The sequence below is a fragment of the Ostrea edulis genome, chromosome 2 (genome assembly GCF_947568905.1).
Source record: "Ostrea edulis chromosome 2, xbOstEdul1.1, whole genome shotgun sequence".
Classification (NCBI taxonomy): Eukaryota; Metazoa; Mollusca; class Bivalvia; order Ostreida; family Ostreidae; genus Ostrea; species Ostrea edulis.
In genome coordinates, this window is record NC_079165.1 from 57095394 (window position 1) to 57117638 (window position 22245).

At 36.9% G+C, this 22245-nt stretch overlaps 1 protein-coding gene across 1 annotated transcript in view; it reads right to left on the reverse strand.

The window, feature by feature from the left end:
- Positions 1-22025, reverse strand: part of LOC125680486 (probable G-protein coupled receptor 158) — a 43438-nt gene extending 21413 nt beyond the window's left edge. The window contains exons 1-3 of the mRNA XM_048920111.2: positions 20196-22025; positions 1746-1854; positions 1185-1523 (exon numbers count right to left, since the gene is read on the reverse strand). Of these exons, the coding sequence (XP_048776068.1) occupies positions 1185-1523; positions 1746-1854; positions 20196-21004 (1257 nt within the window). The 5' untranslated portion in view covers positions 21005-22025. The remainder of the gene's footprint in view (positions 1-1184; positions 1524-1745; positions 1855-20195) is intronic.
- Positions 22026-22245: the final 220 nt, after the last annotated feature.

Sequence of the window (22245 nt, forward strand, 5' to 3'; positions counted from 1 at the left end):
CGGATTTGATATGTAGATTCACAAATATAAAGTTTTATAATGAAGCACATTCTCAATATAGCGTCACACAGTGACCAATTCGGTTGTTTTGTGTTTGAACGTGGTTCATTTGGCAAGAACTTTTTTTTGGCGCAATCAACACAAGTCAAATAGACAAATAACCACCCCCCCCCCATTCTCCCCGCTATGTAACGTTCAGCTATTTTGGATCCATGCAGAACTATGCACCTCTGGAGGTAGATACTTTTAGTAATCCAGATTCGGTTTCAAAACTTCATGTATCATCAAATATTCCAATTTCATAATCCGGATTTGGTTTCGTTGTCATCAAGCACGATTTTAGATGTAGCGAGATGCCAAAGATATTCAAACTATGCAAGTTGTCGCTTCCTAAAATGAACTTGCACACATCATGTCAAATAAATATATGGATTTCTAAAACACATGGCCTTCGCACTAGAGTGTTCCACGGTACATGTACATATGTGCAAGTAAATTCATCGATTTATTGAATTTCTCACTATATTGATACGAGAAGAGACATCGGACAAAGCGTCCTCTGTACGTTGATGGCGACTTACTGGATTAAGATCAATTCTGTGAATGTGAATTTATACATGCAAGTGTGTCTGCCCACTACTTGGGTGCCTGGTATATTTATTGTTACTTGATGTTTTAATATTCAGGGAATTTGTTTTTTTTTTTAAATATTAGTACACGTTGTACATGTACACATGTACTCAATCAATAGTTCGATCTGTTATCCGCTGCCTTGCATAATTTCTCTTTTGTGAGTGATATATCGAAACCAGAAAATGCATATGATCTTCCGATGTTCATCTTAAGTTTTACTGAATATTATCTAGATTCTTAACAATTGACTGTAATTATACTTTTATATGAATACTGTACAAATGTATGCCCTTATGAATTTTTTAGTCTCCTGTACTTGCAGAAAAGGGTTTGTCTACTTGACGAGACATCAGCCCAATACTATATTTCTCACATGTGTTCAAGTCGATAACAAGAATATTCTTCATAGATTTGAATCAATATTCATATTGTCAATGAGGTCATCTTCAATGAATTAAGCATTTAATGTAGAAAAGTGGAACACAGATGCTCACGCACCGTCGCGCGTCACTATATATCCCGATCAAACTCTGTTGCAAGGGAATAATTACCTTCGATTTTCGCAGTCGTAATACAACTACCCCAATCACGATTGTCACTGTGATACAGAAGCTCTGAATTCCTAGCGGTATTCCGCGTAATAACACGTTATACTCCGCCATGCATGGCGTGTCGTCCACACAGTTTTCACAGCCTAATGGACAAGGAAGACACTGATACTCCAAGTGGGACAAGTTTGTCTTGTTGTACCAGGAATTCAAGAAAGCTTGTTCTAACTCGGATCCTGGAAAAGACTTGTTTGTGCTATTTTTATCCGGGAAGTAAAAGCCCTTTCGACACACGCATTTATAGTTCCCAGCTCCTAATCCTCCATCAGATATATGAACACACTGAAATCGAAAGTATCAAATTAATGGCAATAGATTTTAGGGCGTGTAAGATTTAAGAGATGCTGTCAGTAATCATGGAAAAGTTTTTGGAAAGCAAAAAAAAAAATTAATGAAGAAAAAAAACAACAACAACTGTTCATTCATTTGAATATTTACTGCTGTATCTCATTCATGATATACATTACCAACACGAGACCCTGGACATTTTTTTCAACTACTCACTTGTGTCGATTCCGGCAAACATTTGTTTGATCCAGAAAACAGCTGATGGTCACGTGCACACTGGTTCACATCTAATTGGTTCAGGTCAATGTCAATCATAACTACTCCACTAAAATTGATAAAAATTGTGAGAGCTTTCAGAGGTGACTTAAATGACAATGACGTATACTAGAGAAACAATTGTACTGTTTCAGAATTACATGTGCATATCCTTGGCCGAATTGGACATAAACCGTAAATATAGATTGTGATTGCTACTTTACTCGGCTATAAAAGTGAGAGTCATAGGTTTTTCGTATAAGACCTTAAAAACTCCGGAACCATGACACAAAAAGTGTTGGCACGATAAAGAACCTCACTGCCACGGCCCTGAGTGTCATGTATAGGTAAAAGTTTGTGGTACTTCTCCTACAGCTGGTGACGTCTCAATATGAGTGAAAAAATGTCGAAACAAAATACATGCGCATCGATATGGAATTTGAACTTTGTGCATACCTAAGAAGAATAGCTATCTTACTAACTTTGATGGGTTTTTTTGCAATGCATATGAAGGTAAGAGTGATAAGTTATAACTGGCGAGTAAATATCTATGTGATAACATATTCAGGTGACCGAAATATTAAGTGAAAATTCTGTATGAGTGCATATGGTTTACTCATATCAACTTTTACCTGAAGCTGACTCACCCTGGTGTAGATGTGATGTTTGAACAGAGGTGAGGAAGCCTGTCCTCAGAAGAGGGATGCAAATATGTTTATTAATGACGTGTCATTCATTGTCAGCAGTAATAATACACAATGTTATTCCTAAAATCAAATCCTATTAGTATATAGCACGTGTTCAGTTCAAATTTTCTCTTCCTCCATCAACTAATTACAAGAATCAACAATAAGACCACCACTTTCATCCTCGGTATTTATCCTGCATCACACATTTTTCAACTTTAAGCATTTTGTGAATGCAATTGCATTTAGTCTTAAATGATAAACATAGGAAATGTCTCGTTTGTTTGTATTCTGTGGGTATATAAAAAAAACAACCCAGAAGCATGGGTTATTTTGTATGGAGAAATCATTTTATGCTTCTTTTGTTTTTATATCCCCCATTATACAAACTATGCAATTGTTTCTCATGTGTATATTTAGCAATATAGCTTGTTTTCTTTTTAAATATAGATTTCAATGTGAAGTTGAAAGGTTGCTTACGTGTCCCAGATTATATCCTGAATAACAAAATTCTTGAAATACTTCATGGTATGATGAAGAACTTAGGATCAAGAAGTGTCGAGCAGAGAGACATGAGAACAAGCATGACAACTTTATAAACTTTATTTTCAAATATTCTTCTTAAAACGAACATGATACCATTCTACCACCACATGACAGTGATAGAATTCTTCCCAAATCTTTTAATAACTATAAGAAACAAGCTGTGTCAGGTATATCACCTCGTTAACGACGGCGCTCTTTCTGCTCGCATCCGCCTTTGCATTTCTTTACTTCAGCAACAGATGTGAAGGTGCACAAAATCATGTAACGGCAAACTAACAACTCAGCTTTATGACAAACGGGATGATTTCAACTTCTCCATCGTCAACTTCCCATATTTATGTAGCAATATTCCATTATCACCTGGATATGGTGTTTACATCTCTCAACTGATTCGATACGCAAGAGCTTGTTCTGCGTATGGTCAGTTTTTCAAACGAAGCAAGCTACTGACAAACAAGTTGAATTGTGCAGGGATTCCAACAGTCTAGTTTAAAGTCAACATTTCGGAAATTCTATGGTCGATATAACGATAGAGTGTGCCATTACAACCTATCATTGGGTCAAATGCTGTCTGATGTGTTTCATGCCGATTGTTAGGCCGTTCTTGGCACATTGATTTTGACTACGGATAACTCCGTTTACCTGATCAAGAAATTAGGGCTCACGGCGGGTGTGACCGGTCGACAGGGGATGCTTACACCTCCTAGGCACATGGTCCCACCTCTGGTATATCCAGGGATTCGTGTTTCCCAACTCTCTATGTTGTATTGCTTATAGGAGTTATGAGATTGATCGCTGTTCGTTGTCTTCACCTTTCATACTCCCTTCCAAACCTATGAACTTGATCCGGTTCCTACAACTGTCATCAAATTTTGCTTAGATAACTTTCTTCCAATCACAACAGCCAATATCAATATTCAATCGGTCCAATGTCTTTCAAAAGTGTTGTCGTTCATCCACTACTTAAAACTCGACAAGTATTGTCTTAACACCCATAACAGTCTCTAATCGTCCGTTTATATCGAATATCCCTGAAAGGGTTGCTATGTCTCACCTACAGCATCAATTGGACTCTAACCATCTCCATGACAAACAGAAATCGGCTCACCGTATCTACCGCTCGACTGAAACTGCTTTACCTAAAGTGTGCCATGACATCATTACTGCAATGAATAATAATTCCTGTGCTGTCCTACTAATATTTGATCTATGGGCGGATTTAAATGTGATTGACCACTATTCTCATCAGGCCTCTAGAGTTCCTGCATTGGGCCAGTGGTTGGATCATCAGTTTCTGATGATATTTATCTCCGCTTTTGGCATTCTACAAGGATCCGTTCTTGTCCAAAGATTTACTGATGTTTTCAAATCCTACCGGTGGTATCTTCTGCAGATATGACATGGGTTTCATTGTCACATCAACGACATTATTGTGTAATTAGTCTTTAAACCTACCAACAACCGGAGAAACAAAACATCTTACTATTTAACGGATATCAGTTCCTGTATGATTACAAACATGCTTAAATATATAAATCAGGGAAAGCTCATTGTTTTCATACCAAAGCATGGTATCATATCAAAGACTACAGTCTTACTGTCGATGTGAACTTATAAAAGTTTCATGTGTTAAAAATCTCGGAATTTTTTTTTTATCAGATACTATGCAAGGAGATTCAAACCCACGACATATCAAAGAGGCGCTATCTGCAGCTACATAAAATTGGACCCATCCGCCCGTTGATATCAGAAAGTGCCTGCAAGACCTCGGTATGTTCTCCGATAACATCACGTATTGACCTCGGTATGTTCTCTGATAACATCACGTATTGACCTCGGTATGTTCTCTGATAATATCACGTATTGACCTCGGTATGTTCTCTGATAATATCACGTATTGACCTCGGCATGTTCTCTGATAACACCACGTATTGACTGCGACATTGTCCTTTTGCATGGACTCTCGTTCAACGCTTTGAACAAATTACAAAGGATTTAAAACATCGCAGCTACAATACCCATGGTAACGCGACCCCAGCCCCCCCCCCCCCCTAAAAAAAACAACAACAAAACAAAAAACCCAAACAAATAACCATGACCATATTACACTATTGCTTATTTCGCTGGTTACCAGTGGCTTACCGGATTCAGTTCAAACTTGTTCGTCATGTGTTTAAATTATTGCATTGTATCACTCTTCCGTATCTTCATAACTTGTAGACCTTTACCATCTGCCAAAGTTGGTGCGAACCAAAAGTTCCAAGTGCTATGCGCAGCTGCGTACACTTACAATCATAGTTATATGATCACAATGTTATATATTACCACTTTTTATAATTACGATCGGGATCAATTTAATTTTGATCAGGTTTGGTTCAATTTTCAAATATTGCAATATTTCAAAAATGTTGCCAAATCATTTCAATTTCTTTTTAAGACATATTTGTCTAATCTATCTTTTATCTATTTGAAATTTTCTTGAATATGTTAGCCGGATATTTAAAAATATTAGCAAATAACGTTATTGATTTCATAATTTTTAAAATTTAAAATATCAGAACATCTACTTGGGTGTTTTTGGTATGTTATATTAGATATTTACATCAGCCATCGAATCGCAGCGAATTTGGACTTTATAATCTCTTATTTACAAACAAAAAACTATTTTTATTATTACTCGAAAATAATCCCCACAAAATATGATACAGAATAATTGTGATCTTGTATCGCTCTTTCGATGGTGAATCATGCTTCATATGAGATACATTAATTAACATTTTAGTGTGGCGATCCATCTTCAAGATTTATTACCTAGACTTATATATCTTCATAGCTTTTAACATTGGTTTCAAAACAGTGTCTTGTTTCCTGAGACACGAGTATTTGTTTATTATATGATCAAAGAATGTAAAACATCAAAACCAGATACTACAGCTTACGAGACAATATCTGATCCGCCATCATTATTCAATCATATAATAATTATACGATGTCAGAAGACTTTCAATTTAATAATAGAGTTCATATAATATATCCTGGATCCAGGGTAAATGTCAAAGTACAATTATTTTGCAATTAAAGCTAAATCAAAAATCATTTACTGCTTATATTTTCCCAATCAAATGATTTACAGTCTTATGAAATTCAGAATAGCAAACATTGTTTCATCCTACTCGATATCGATTTTTACTGGTTCTCAGTACCCGTTTTCTCAGGGACAAGAATGGCAAAAATGTTATATAAGAACGAAGCATTTAGTCGAATATTGCTATACGTAAGACAATATAGCACGACTGTCTACAAGCCATGATACGCCTATATATAACACGACTGTCTACAATCCATGATACGCCTATAGATAACACGCCTATATATAACACGACTGTCTACAAGCCATGATACGCCTATATATAACACGACTGTCTACAAGCCATGATACGCCTATAGATAACACGACTTTCTACAAGCCATGATACGCCTATATATAACACGATTGTCTACAAGCCATGATACGCCTATAGATAACACGACTGTCTACAAGCCATGATACGCCTATAGATAACACGACTTTCTACAAGCCATGATACGCCTATATATAACATGACTGTCTACAAGCCATGATACGCCTATATATAACATGACTGTCTACAAGCCATGATACGCCTATAGATAACACGACTGTCTACAAGCCATGATACGCCTATAGATAACACGACTTTCTACAAGCCATGATACGCCTATATATAACATGACTGTCTACAAGCCATGATACGCCTATATATAACACGACTGTCTACAAGCCATTATACGCCTATACATAGCACGACTGTCTACAAGCCATGATACGCCTATATATAACACGACTGTCTACAAGCCATGATACGCCTATATATAACACGACTGTCTACAAGCCTTGATACGCCTATATATAACACGACTGTCTACAAGCCATGATACGCCTATATATAACACGACTGTCTACAAGCCATGATACACCTATATATAACACGACTGTCTACAAGCCATGATACGCCTATATATAACACGAATGTCTACAACCCATGATACGCCTATAGATAACACGACTGTCTACAAGCCATGATACGCCTATACATAGCACGACTTTCTACAAGCCATGATACGCCTATATATAACATGACTGTCTACAAGCCATGATACGCCTATATATAACATGACTGTCTACAAGCCATGATACGCCTATATATAACACGACTGTCTACAAGCCATGATACGCCTATAGATAACACGACTTTCTACAAGCCATGATACGCCTATATATAACACGACTGTCTACAAGCCATGATACGCCTATAGATAACACGACTGTCTACAAGCCATGATACGCCTATAGATAACACGACTTTCTACAAGCCATGATACGCCTATATATAACATGACTGTCTACAAGCCATGATACGCCTATATATAACATGACTGTCTACAAGCCATGATACGCCTATAGATAACACGACTGTCTACAAGCCATGATACGCCTATAGATAACACGACTTTCTACAAGCCATGATACGCCTATATATAACATGACTGTCTACAAGCCATGATACGCCTATATATAACACGACTGTCTACAAGCCATTATACGCCTATACATAGCACGACTTTCTACAAGCCATGATACGCCTATACATAGCACGACTGTCTACAAGCCATGATACGCCTATACATAGCACGACTGTCTACAAGCCATGATACGCCGAAACAGAGAGATCACTCAACGTACATGTATAATAATCGAAGTGCAGTAGTGAAAAGGTGTACAATTATATACGAATATATTAAAAGGGGGGGGGGGGGTTCTGGCGGAGGACTTTTGTAGTTGGTTCTGACCTGTTACTCTATTTTACTCTCCATCTAAAGACCGAAGGAGGTAAAACAAGTTTACTACAACACCCTGTTTTATAATATTACAACACCCCGCTTTATATTACAATACCCCGCTTTATAATATTACAACACCTGTTTTATAATATTTAGATACCCTGTTTTATAATATTACGATACCCTGCTCTATAATATTACAATACCCTGCGTTATCATATTACAACACCCTGCTTTATAATATTACAATTCCCCGCTTTATAATATTACAACACTCCGCTTCATAATATTTCAATACCCCGCTTTACAATATTACAATACCCAGCTTTATAATATTACAACACCCCGCTTTATAATATTAAAATACTCTGTTTTATAATATTACGATACCCTGCTTTATAATATTACAATACCCCGCTTTATAATATTACAATACAAGGAGGTAAAACAAGTTTATTACAACACCCTGTTTTATAATATTACAACACCCCGCTTTATATTACAATACCCCGCTTTATAATATTACAACACCTGTTTTATAATATTTAGATACCCTGTTTTATAATATTACGATACCCTGCTCTATAATATTACAATACCCTGCGTTATCATATTACAACACCCTGCTTTATAATATTACAATTCCCCGCTTTATAATATTACAACACTCCGCTTCATAATATTACAATACCCCGCTTTACAATATTACAATACCCAGCTTTATAATATTACAACACCCCGCTTTATAATATTAAAATACTCTGTTTTATAATATTACGATACCCTGCTTTATAATATTACAATACCCCGCTTTATAATATTACAATACCCCGCTTTATAATATTTAAATACCCTGTTTTATAATATTACAATACCCTGTTTTATAATATTACAATACCCCGCTTTATAATATTACAATACCTCGCTTTATAATATTTAAATACCCTGTTTTATAATATTACAATACCCTGTTTTATAATATTACAATATCCCGCTTTATAATATTACAATACCCTCCTGCTGTGACACGGGACCTCGGTTTTTGCGACAAGCAAGGGGTACTGAGGACCTATTCTAACCCGATCCCCACGGTATTAAAAAACTGATATTCAAATTTTGGTTGACAATTAGAAATACTTTAGTTAAGCAATAAAACAATAAAAATGGGAAAATAAAATTTTCAGCCCAACCGTGTTCATGACCCTTTATTTGATTAGTGTTATAATTCAAACAAATACTCTTGGTATCTTGAAGTTTGAGAAAGAGCGTGTATTGTTCTTCTGCTTATTACTCTTTAAGTCACTTGCTGCATTCTCGAGATGTGAATAAAAAAAGCAAAACATATGCTATAGATGACATCAAAGCAGGAGGGAGAGGAAACAATCAATGACAAGCGTCTTACGGACCCAGTGTTTAGTGCAATGACCTTGAACCACGATTATTTCCGACATTTGAAACAAACCCATACTGAATGATACAGAATTTCTATAAGATATTCTATGCATAAAACAAACTCAACAATTTGTAATTTGAAGACAATCAAATGTCATATTGGCGGTGACAACCTTTGCCAAAGACACTGTTCCCAAGCAGGGGAGAGAACGTTGAAGTTATGCATGCAGTCTGAACAGTCTGTGTAATTATCTTTGCAGTCTGAACAGTCTGTGTGATTATCTTTAGATTACTAGGCTATTGGGCATCACTTTCAGAGTGGGGTTTTTTCCAGACCAAAATGAAGTCACGATTTTAAACAGTTTGGTTGCTTGAATGTGTATTGTTCCGTTGGATTTCAAGTGGGTTTTTTATTTTTGATATTCTACCAGATTTGTTTCAAATCGCTACATTGAACGTATGAAGATTGATTTAGACAGGAACTAGAATATCGCTGTCTAACACTGTTATATAATGTACGGACGTTAATAGCATATGCCAATATAAGATGTGTGAACGTTGATGTGCATGCACCCAATTTTGCAAACGTCAACTTAAATTGCTGAACAGTGGAGCTAAGGCGTAGAACTAATAATCGGTTCGATGAGGGAAAAGATGGTAATCATGTCAATTAGTAATCTAATAACTTCTATGCACATAGTCTGCATTAGTGATTAGTAAACAAATGAAACAAGAGGCCCATGGGTAATATCGTTGACATTCAGGGGTAGTTGCACTTTACCATGTAAAACACTAAATCCCAATTGGGTTAATATATTTCGTTATGAGGTCTACAAACCCTGCTACCAAAATTATAATAGAAAATTAAAAACAAGAAGAAATATTGATTTTTGGACTTTCTGAAATAAATTTTGAGATAGTACTTAGTCTATGACTTTTACATGAGGAAGTTTGTGTATTAATAGGACAAACTGTACTCTCGTGATTCTTGAGAAGTGTGTTCTTAAAAGATTTTTTTTCAAATATACTAGCATTCCTTAGCTGCAGAACTGTAGCTTTCTGGAGAGAAAAATTGGGACATACCATAGAATTAAGGATCCACCGCATATATAAAAACCTTCGATTTACAGCGTGCAATCACTGTATTCTTGCATCAACGCTTTAAAATTTAAAATTAAAAAACTTTAACATATTTTCCCACAATACTTGTGTCAATACATAAGTAAAAACTTTCATTAAAGCCCCATTCAAACTAAAAACTCACAGGTTCAATAAATTTCGATTGTTGACGTAGCCATGTTAGGTAGCCAGTCAATTTAAACTTCACATGACGAGGTTACAGGACTAAAGGATAACCCTTATTCAATTATATCAAAATTTCCATGGATAAATTTATACCATCACATTGAAAGATTGATTGATTGTATATTGTTTAACGTCCCGCTCCATAATATTTCACTCACATGGAGGCGCCACCATTGCCGATGAAGGGCTGCAAAATTTAGGCCTATGTTCGGCGCTTACAGCCTTTGAGTAGGGAGGGATCTTTATCGTGCCACACCTGCTGTGACACGGGGCTTCGGTTTTCATTGGTTGATACATCAAATACTTATGGTGTCCGGATAGGGCCATTTGCAAAAGCGTGACTGCGTGTTAATCACAACACGCCGTCACGCCAACAAGCAACGCGCCATCGCGCTCTCACGCCAACAAGCAACGCGCTGTCGCGTCAACAAGCAACGCGCCTTCGCGCTAACACAACTTTACACAACTCGCCTTCGCGCCGACAAGCAACGCGCAGTCACGCTAACACAACTTTACACATCTCACGCTTGTCTGCGCGAAGGCGAGTTGTGTTAGCGTGACTGTGCGTTGCTTGTTGGCGCGAAGGAGATTTGTGTAAAGTTGTGTTAGCGTGACTGCGCGAAGGCGAGTTGTGTAAGGTTGTGTTAGCGTGACGGCTCGAAGGTTGTTGGCGTGACGGCGCGAAGGCGCGTTGCTCGCGAAGGTGCGTTGCTTTTTGGCGTGACGGTGTGTTGTGACTAACGCGCAGTCACGCTTTCGCAAATGGCCCTATCTGGACACCATATTATATTTCGCATGAATCAAGAGACAACATGAATGACTTAAATTGAGTCAAAAGGCCAAGATCACGGAGTCTCGTGATAAGAAATAGTTTCCGAATGACATTTCAAATACTATTTGAGCTTTAGAGCAATACAAGCTGTACATAACTGACAGTAAATAAATTGAAAAATAAAAGAATATTTAACATATTTGTGATTGAATATATAAAATTTAATAGAATCAGAATGAATCTAAAGCAATAAACCCGTCAAATCAGCAGAAAATGTCGATTCATGAATCACTGTCATCCTGTCATTAATCCCTGCTCGGCTCTCAAACAATATTCCCTTTTTTATTTTGCTGAATTTTTTTTCCAGATCTTGGAATTATATTAGTTATACCGAGAGGTGGTATTTGGTGCATGATTGGATAGTTGATGAAATACCGTCAGTTATAGCCTGTATTGCTTTAAGAATGAATTTTACGATAGTAGGCCTAAATACCTGCCGCTGGTGATTGAAGACACGGAGTTATAAAATTTTAAGGAGTACAACAAATATATTTCACATTTTCACACCTACATGTACATGATTCATAACATATTGCAGACATTATTTTAAGAAAAGAATCTCAAATGGACTTAATTCTCCGAATTGTCTCTGTCATATTTCATAAATCATTCAAAATTCATGGAACGGTAAGAACTTGCATAGGCTACATTCAGGGACGGATCCAAGAATTACGGTTAGGGGCGCAACTTTATGAGGCAGGGGTCTGGTGGACCGCCTTGAGGCCCCCCGTGAGTCCAGGGCGAAGTCCTGGCGGGGGCCCAGGGGGCGAAGCCTCCGAACTCCTGGATTTTACAGATTTAATAGGGCTTGAAATATGTCTCCTGTGTACTTGTAGTCATTTTTACTATTTTCTGTGATTTTTAATGTGAAATTAATAAAATGCTATAGGGAAAGGCAACCCAAAAGATTTTTACATGATAAATGATAGGATTAATTATATGATAAAGATTTGTCATACTATTCTGTTGATATACGGCCTAGATAAGCTTCAGTACTAATTTAAAAACGTTAAAAATTGAAATTCCCGCGATCTATAGAGATTGCCATGATGTGCAACTCTTTTGTATTCAATACCACAAAAATCAATAATTTTGACGTCACGCCGTCTGTTCCGGTTTTGATGAGTTTCTAAGATCATCAAAGATGTACATGTGGTAGATCTCACGAATAAATAGGTTGATGCCTTCCTGTCAAGCAGTTAATTACACTAATGCGAAGGGGAGATGTGAAAAAAGTCTGGGTGTTTTTTTCGAAATTCCCGACCTAACCAAGTCATTTGAAAAGAAAAGACTATGTAAACTGTGGATCCATCACTTGCGTAATGACAAGTTGAGGTTCGAGACATTTGTATGAAGAAACGTTTACCGTCTGCCTGGTCTGCGACTCGACTGAACGTCTTCTTTTCTCAATTTCTTCTTGCGAAAGAATGGGCTCAAATCAATACGGCTCATGTTTACAGTGCTACTGATGAAATAAACCGGAACCGACGGTGTGACGTCATAAATTAAACATCAACGGCCGCTCTCTTAGCGGCGGGTAATTTAAAATGCATGATAGATTAATATTGATTTAATTGTTAAGCAAGGATTTTTGTTGTTAAAGACTGTCATTTACGATATCAGTAAGTGATACTTTATTCCTAAAAGCAACAATGAATGTGGTTAGGGTTGCCTTTCCCTTTTGGAAAAAAATGTAAGTTCTCACAATAAAAGTTATTCAATAAATCAAAAGATTTTGTCATTTATTTCTGCGAGAGTGGAAGAATTTATTGCTTCTTTTATGGTTTACATTTTTCTTTAACAAAAGACCATGATTTACCTTAAATCTGAAAATTTATGGAGGGGGGAGGGCGCAGGCTAAAATCCGCCACTGACATTACCTGAGAACACTGTGCCTGGGTGCCTCAGGCAGAACCAGAGGGAGTGACCGATCACCATCTGAAAAACCTGGATCCATATACGTATTCAAACATGTGTAAATTGTTCCATGACACAAAAACCAACTTTCGCTACATCAACTCTTTAGAAATGAGAACAGGTAAACAAACATGGGTGAATACAATGTCTACCAAATTTCGTTAACTGAGGTAATTAAGTATGGAAAACCATCAGTGCTGTAAAACTGAGTGTTGAAGAAGTCATCGATTTTTTTACTGTGTTTCCGTCAGATTAGGGGTCGTATAATAAAATGAACGACTGTCGATATGGGATCCGCAGTATTGACTGTTTCTGATTAATATAACTGTGTATGTGCCAAGACTGCAAATGACACGTCTATGTACTTGCGTGAGCCTTCGATGACTTGAACAAATGACCCTCTTTACAGAAATATGAAGATTGGTAGATGAAGGATCCCCTTCCCCTTTCCCTAGTCACATTCATCCTCTTCGACTTTAGATTATAATTCTTGCGTAAATGTGTCAGCGGTAAATAATACTCGCGTACTTGCAAATTTATTCTGGCATAAGTTTCATTAAAGTTATTTCGTTGTCGGAGCGAAATATGGTTAAAATTGTAATATGTATATAATATTCCAAGTCACAGGAATGATACTATGTGTAAAGATGTATCTTTTCTATGGGATCTCAAGCTTAATGCTGTATGGTCCGAATTACAATATTTTTTTTCCATCTCGTAAAAACGCTATTAAATCATCGCATGTATGTAGTTATGAGGCTGTATGACATATCATACATTATTTCACCTGTTTTAACCCAAATTATTTGATTTTAAATCGATGTTTACATGTACAAATAACCGCGTCACTCTGCCATTTCAAGTAACAGTCACGTGACCAGTTCAAACTTTCAAATCATCGGTGGTCTTATCTGTGTATTTTGTTACAACAGTACCGTGCCATAAGTTTAATAGAAATAAAAATATCAAATACCTCTTAGTAATTCGTTGTTTTACGCTCTTTCAGCCTTAAAACCAGACAGTTGCGTATGAGTTAATACATCATGTTGGGATTCCCTGACGCGCGTGGGTCTATTCATAGACGTCTATTATGGGATGATTTATATATGCACTACACTATATTTACTTTCTAAATAATATTCTCACTGTTTTCTTTTACATGCAGATGTTTTCAAGCATGTAATTAAGGGAAAGTTAATAACTTTATAATGTAATTAATCTGCTTTAAAGTAATAATGTTCAAAAATAATACATGAACATCGGGTCATACAGCTTTAAAAAAGAAAGGTTAAGATCATTCGTAGGGATATTCTGAAATCTTTTGTGGACAAAATTCAAGATATATTCTCGTCAAATTTTCAATAGTGGTACTTCGCATAAAGATCTCAGTTTCAGTTGGTTTGAAAAAATTGAATATCTAAAGTCAAGGTCACGGAAAGAAAAAACCCCTCCGAATTCCTCTCTTTACAAGATTTGAGTGGCATTACTTATCAAATTTTTATCAGGAATAATTGGTTCAAGTCCCTGGCAGGGATAGTCTTAATTTTTAAGATGTGTATTTTGTATTCAATTTCAGATGCACTTACAAAGATACTCTCTAACACAAAAGCCTTAGTTATTAATGATTTTCAAGGTCAACTATAAATCATTTTGGTTACTGGAATGAAAATGCCTTGCTTTCATAGCACTTGCAGGGATCTTATCTCACAATATATCATTTTGCGAGAGGATATGATGTGGGATTTTAATAGAGAACTTTGTGTATATATTGAGCTGGATTGACCTTGACGAACGATTGACCTTGACGAACGATTGACCTACTTTCACACGTGTTCTGCTCCTTTTGTATGTATATTTTCCATGTTTTTTTTTCTTTTAAAGGAATTTAACCTACCTGCTATGAAGCTTCAAAGTGCACTATGACTCTTACTGCAAAATTCATTTTTTCTCCGATATACGACATTTATACTATCGATGTTACGATACATTGGATTATTCCATTGAAAATTTTAAAATAAACTACATATGTAAAAGGTGTTTTTAATTTTTGATATTTTTCAATTTGGCAAACATTATTCCATGGACCTGATTTGAATATCTCATTGTCGTTTTTAATTTACTGGGTGGCAGTAAATATGACAAATACATGTATTGTATTGTAGGCTACTGAAGTGGCAATACAGAGGTTCGTTTTTGATTGATTGATTGATTGTACATATCTTGTTAAACGTCGCTCTCGAGAATTTTTCACTCATATTGGAAAGGTCACCAATACCGGTGAAGGGTTCATTAGCGTGTCACACCTACTGCGACACGGGACATCCGTTTTTAAGGCTATCTCCGAGGGCCCGTGACATTCACACCTGATGCCTAGCGTTTGGCGATGGAACTGTCACTACCTGTTTTAACGACTTAGGTCTGTCGCGGCCGGGATTCGAACTACGACCTTCCGCATGCAGGGCGAACGCTCTACTTCTAGACCATCGCAGCGGTAACAAATATTGTAAAAATTGTATTTACTGGCTCCCGGTGAATTCAAACATTAAAACATAACACCATAATACAACTATGAAACTGAATAATATTAAAAGACAATGTTCTTAATCCCGTGGGGATTTGGGTTAAACGTAGAATAGGTCCTCAGTACCTCTTAATTGCTTGTCGGACGAGACCGCTAAAACCGAGGTTCCGTGTCACAGCAGGTGTGGCACGTTAAAGAACCCTCTCTGCTCAAAGGCAGTAAGCGCGGAGCATAAGCCTAAATTGTGTAGCCCTTCGCCGGCAATGGTGAAGTCTCCACATCAGTGAAAAATTCTCAAGTGGGACGGTAAACAATATACAATCAATCAATGTTCTAAATGTTCTTTAAATTTAATTTCGTTAGCAGCTGACAAAATCAATCACAAATTGTAAATTAAAGTAGTCAATTAACAATTATTGCTTTTATCAGATTTTTAAAACATTATTTCAAACGTACTGTGTCTCTGCCGCCAATTGGCGAATATTCATATTGTAGCTTACGGACGAGTGAAAACTCCATTGTGATTTGGTTTATAAGCCCGTCTTTAGACGGAACGTATTATGGTACAGCGATGTCTGTACGTCCGTCCGTCCGGGGTTTTCTGTTACTAATTTCATTTGTCCGTCACATTTGTTATGTAGCTTCTTTGTGGATAACTCTAGATCATGTTGCAATTTTGACCTCTCTTGCACGAATTTGCCCCTTTATTTGAAAATTATTTTTATACGGAGGGTACATAATATGTCCGGCAAACTCCTCCCACAGCTTTCAAGTGAGAACCTTCTTATTTTACAAAGTGTTTGTATGGGTATTGAAGGTGTGCATGTGGCAAGGATTTTGATCTTCTTCAATTTTTGAGAAAATTACAAGTTATTGAACTTAGTAAGTTTTGAGAAAAATATTATGTCAAATAAAGGACATGCTTTGTCTTTTTAAATCCTCACAGTTTAGAAGCTAGGGTTTTTATAAATAACTTGAAGATGGACATAGAGCAAGAATTTTGATTCTCAAATTTTTTTTATTTTCTTTGATGTTTTAAATATTTACACGTTGGTGAACTTGGTCTAATGGGGAAATATTTTGCACACAAAATTCTTGGTTTGTCTATCTACCTCCTGTCACAGTTTTAAGCTAAGACTTCATACAATGCAAAGAAAGTATGTCACAGTCTGATGCTGGCTGATACTACATGATGCAAAGTTCTACAAATCATGGCTTAATAAGGTATGTTACACCAGAGAAATTCGATATGGGCGAAAAGTGGAGGATATGTACAAGAATATTTTAAAATTGAAAATTTTCAAATTTACTTTATATTTGTCAAAAAATGCAGTTTTAGTAGAAAGCAATCTGGAAAAAAATTTAAAACCCCTGCTGGACTCGAAGAAGGGATCTACAGATCAGCCTATCCCGAAAACGTCAGAATAAAAAAAATCGGACAGGGCTACATTATTGCAGCTAATATTGGAACTGAAACAATCGTTTAAAATACACGTATTGTATGTACTTTAAAAAACCCTGATTTTATGCTTCCCGCGCTGCATCAGTCTTCTTTTATTTGAAGATAGGTTGACTGTAGAGTCATTTAGTTTCCCCAAACCCTGTGTGCGTGTCGCTATGATGCTGTATGATTTAACATCAAACATACACTTATGTGGAATCATCAGTATTCTCCTTCACTAATCAATGCAACAAAATTCTTCACTTGTAAACCTTCGCTTTTCACAATTCTACACCAGAAAGGCCCATATATCTCAACGATTCATGACCTCAATGGAGAACGACATATCTAAACAATAATCGTGATAATTTTTTTCTTCTAAATCAATGCCATCGTTCTTGGTATTGTCCTTTACAGAATTAATGAAAATGAATTTTAAATTCAAACTTAGTCATGTTAGTAAAGGAACGTATTTAAGACAAATTTTGCTTTGTGAATTCTTCGATTGACATGGGCGTCATTCATAAGAACGCAGTTATTTGACTTTAGTGTACTTTGTCTGTTTATGTATCTTCCTTTCGCACGTAAACGTGTAGTCCACATAACTTATTGACCTGCAAGTTGATGTATACACAGTGTGAAACATGTATCATTTTGTAACTCGATAAGTATGAAATCATCATGTAATTATGGAGTGAGAGTCGATACCTAATATGGACGTTTATCTGATTTAGCCAGATCAAGGAAGTGCATGGAAGCTTTTGAATAAATATACATGTAATACATATAAAGAACAAACAACGCCGTGTACGCGAGACAGTGATGGGTACCATCAAATCCACACTCCACAATTCACAGTGAATGTACCCATCAAATCCACACTCCACAATTCACAGTGAATGTACCCATCAAATCCACACTCCAACATTCACAGTGAATGTACCCATCAAATCCACACTCCACAATTCACAGTGAATGTACCCATCAAATCCACACTCCACAATTCACAGTGAATGTACCCATCAAATCCACACTCCACAATTCACAGTGAATGTACCCATCAAATCCACACTCCACAATTCACAGTGAATGTACCCATCAAATCCACACTCCACAATTCACAGTGAATGTACCCATCAAATCCACACTCCACAATTCACAGTGAATGTACCCATCAAATCCACACTTCACAATTCACAGTGAATGTACCCATCAAATCCACACTCCACAATTCACAGTGAATGTACCCATCAAATCCACACTCCACAATTCACAGTGAATGTACCCATCAAATCCACACTCCACAATTCACAGTGAATGTACCCATCAAATCCACACTCCACAATTCACAGTGAATGTACCCATCAAATCCACACTCCACAATTCACAGTGAATGTACCCATCAAATCCACACTCCACAATTTACAGTTGAAGATCAACAAGAATTCAAAACGAAATACTGAACAAGTATATACTACAGTATACGTGATTTAAAAATGCATTATCGCAATATATAAAGTATGAAATAAAGAAACAACAATTGCTAGTAAAGCAGTCTTGTGCGAAAATACATCAACCATCAGAATAAAAATTCCAACTCGTATAATACACCTATCTATCACATTTGTAAATTGTTCTCAAAATACCATCATTCAATTCCTATATTCCTGAGAGTTGTGGTAAAAGTGGTATAGATTTTGTCCCCACTACCAGTGCATACATTCTCCATAACCAAAGAAAGAGCAATCCATCCATATTACCACACGTTTAAAGGAGGGCCTCCAATTTTCAGCAATAGAAAAATTCTTAAGCAGCTGGAAGGGAGAAAATCATTTTATTTTTCATGTCAACAACACCTGGCTTTATTACTACATTCAGTATCTGTCGAATGCATTAGTGTTTCGAGCACACACATACTCGCGCGCGCTGTGTGTGTGTGTGTATAATATGTGTGTATGTTGCTATGCTTTTTCAGTAACAACAACAGATATTCAAGCTTCCTGCCTTTAGTTATCACATTCTTGATATTCAGTCTGGCGCACCTCGTTAGCAGGACAAGTTTCAAAAGTTCGACTGACAACTACTTCCAGTCCAGAAATGTTGCCAGAGCTCGAAACGGCTGCTATGCAACATCAACGAGGTTCAAAGGATCTTTTGAAGAGAACTTAAAAACACCAGAGAATTTCGTGCCTTCATGTTCATAGACATGCTTACGTCTGTATGGGCAGGTTAGAGAAGGATATACTGTACACAACAAAAAGATAGTCTAGAAATCAGTGATTAAAGGTTACATGTACAACACTCGATGAAACGCTTAACAACAACAAAATTCATTTACATATATAATAAGTAGGTTTTTACATGTGCTATAGCAGTTATGCAGCGTGGAACATGCCTCTTTTCCAGTGAGCTGGTTTGTTAATTCACCCAGCAAAATGGAGGATAGCTTGGACTAATTAAAAACCCCGAAAGCTGGCGAATAGGGCAACCAATACTATGGTCTAAAAGAAAAGTTTCTAACAACACACTGCATGAAACTCTTGTAAGTTACAATTTCTCACAGTCCTTTCAACATGTGATGTAGACAAATCAATTTCGATAAAATAGTACGGTTCAGAATGAAACAGAGAAGAAAAACCGCGTCATTACCCATTACGTAATCTTTAACAATACAAAAATCATTAAACCCTCATTTTTCTCGCCGAACAGGGAAATTATAGAGATAGATGGATCAGAAGAAACAAGTCTAAATGAATCTCTGTAAAGTTGTCTGGGTTTTTTTACACTGCAACCAACATACATAACAAGCTATGACGCTTCAGTTTCGATCAAAACCCGGGAATAGTGCATCCAAATGCTTCTCGCTCAATATTCATTATGTGTTTTGAATATATTATCTTGCAAAAATTACCTGAAAACTGGTTTTTCTCTTGGTCGGTGAAAGAAAGGCACCGAATACGTAATAATCCACTTCTCTAAGTTCATACAGTCAAAGTAAGGATTGGTCCAGTATCCATCCTGCATATCTACTGGAGGGACATTAAAACTGCTAAAGGTCTCGTTCCTCTGCTTCCAAACTCCTGTATAATTTCTTCTGGCAGGGATCGAGTAGAACTCGGCATCTGTAAAGTTATACTTGGCGGACAAATCCTGAAATCCCGTTGGACTACCAGACTTTGATTTGGCCATGTATAAAAATGTATCGTTGTCAAAAGCTATACCACTTCCTGCTATCTGAGTATTGTTAAATAAAGTCGATTTAATTAATTCATACAAAAAATTCTTATGAGAGTTGATCTGATTTGCTACTTTAATAGTGCTGTGGTCTGTAAGTAATCCAGTTAAAGATTTGGCTATCCACACAACCTGTTTTGCACGATACTTATACAAATTACTGAAAGACGAGTTCACAATATCTAACTTAAATGAATCCAACGTTACGGCCGACCTGTTGTATAAACAAATTCTACTAGGATTCTTGATCACAGAATCTATGTAATGTAGGGCTAAAGAAGATTGTATGGAAAGTGGAGTGAACGGCACTTGCCCATCTTCCGTTGAATTGGACTTGCCTGTAATTGGCACATGTAATGGATATTTCCGCGAGTCCCTTCTCAGAATCGTTTCTCCCCCCGCGAGGTGAAGGACATTCAATAACATCAGCTCCACAAGTAGCGGAACGTAATAAATATTCTTCCAGGCGAACCCGCACAAATCCATGGCGGTGAAGATGAACAACTGTTCCACTGGCGTGTGTAATTCATATGTTTAATTCGTCTCCACAATACGCCTCAGAATTTTTTTTGTATCAGTCAAGACCGTCGAAACGTGTTCTCGATAACCACACATCAAAATATCCCTCTTTATTGACGATCAAAATCAGAAAATGCCGAGTTATTGATCTGGGTTAAAGCGGCGCTTCTACCACACTTCCTTCTCTCCAATTTGAGCCTCGTACATTCTTCATCAGACACAACACATCAATATTTCCAATTATTACACGTTTCATAATAATCGGCATCCGTCGCCCAGGAAGAAATTCCTCCCTGAGTGGTGTTCATAGCACTTCATTCCGCACCTGGTTTCACAATGCTTTATTTTTTCTTCAAGCAACAAATTTTCCTCTTAAATTCTGTTTATTTTACACGCTGCATCCTCTCTCGCCATCTTCCTCGCGGTAAACGGTGAATCAATAAGTACGACCCATATATTTTAATACGATGTTCTCTATAATTCTCATCCTTTGTCGTCTTATAAAATGTTTCCCATATTCACATGATTCAGACTGCTGTTATCTCATAGTCTGCCACGACAATGGTCGCTCATATTCACTTTCAAATCTGATGATTGCAGATGTAAACTCCCTCGCTAAAATGTGGGAAATAAATTATAATAATACACAACAATAGAATCCAGGCACTCTTGCTCCAAGCTTGGGTCTACGGTCTTGAATAAGGGTTTATTGTCGTTTTATCCCTATGCCTACGGCAGATATAAGCAGCTTGAACGCATAATCGCATGTCGGAATCAAAGTATACAAATGGAATATGAGCTCTCCATCAGGTATGGGGTGTTCTCAAAAGTGATCTGCCACAGTATCGTGAATATAACGAGCTCTGATCAATAAAATAAGAGAAATATGGGACGAGTCAACTTACTTACACAGCTAACATTGTTTTACGCACATTTTCGTATATTTCTTAAGAATATTTTGTGTCGTTGGTTTTTCGATCTTCATTATGATAATTTCTCTTGGAAAATCGATCGATACGCTATCGCGTGCTGCGCGTGCCTCATGCAACTGTCATGTTACATATTGATTGCAAACCACGTGATCAGCTACAACTGGACCAGACTTGAGAATAATACTCAAATATTCTAACCCAACCCCCCCAACCCCCCAACCCCCCATTTTCTCGCAATGTTAGTTTAAATTCAACAGGTCTTCGTAAAATGTGTGA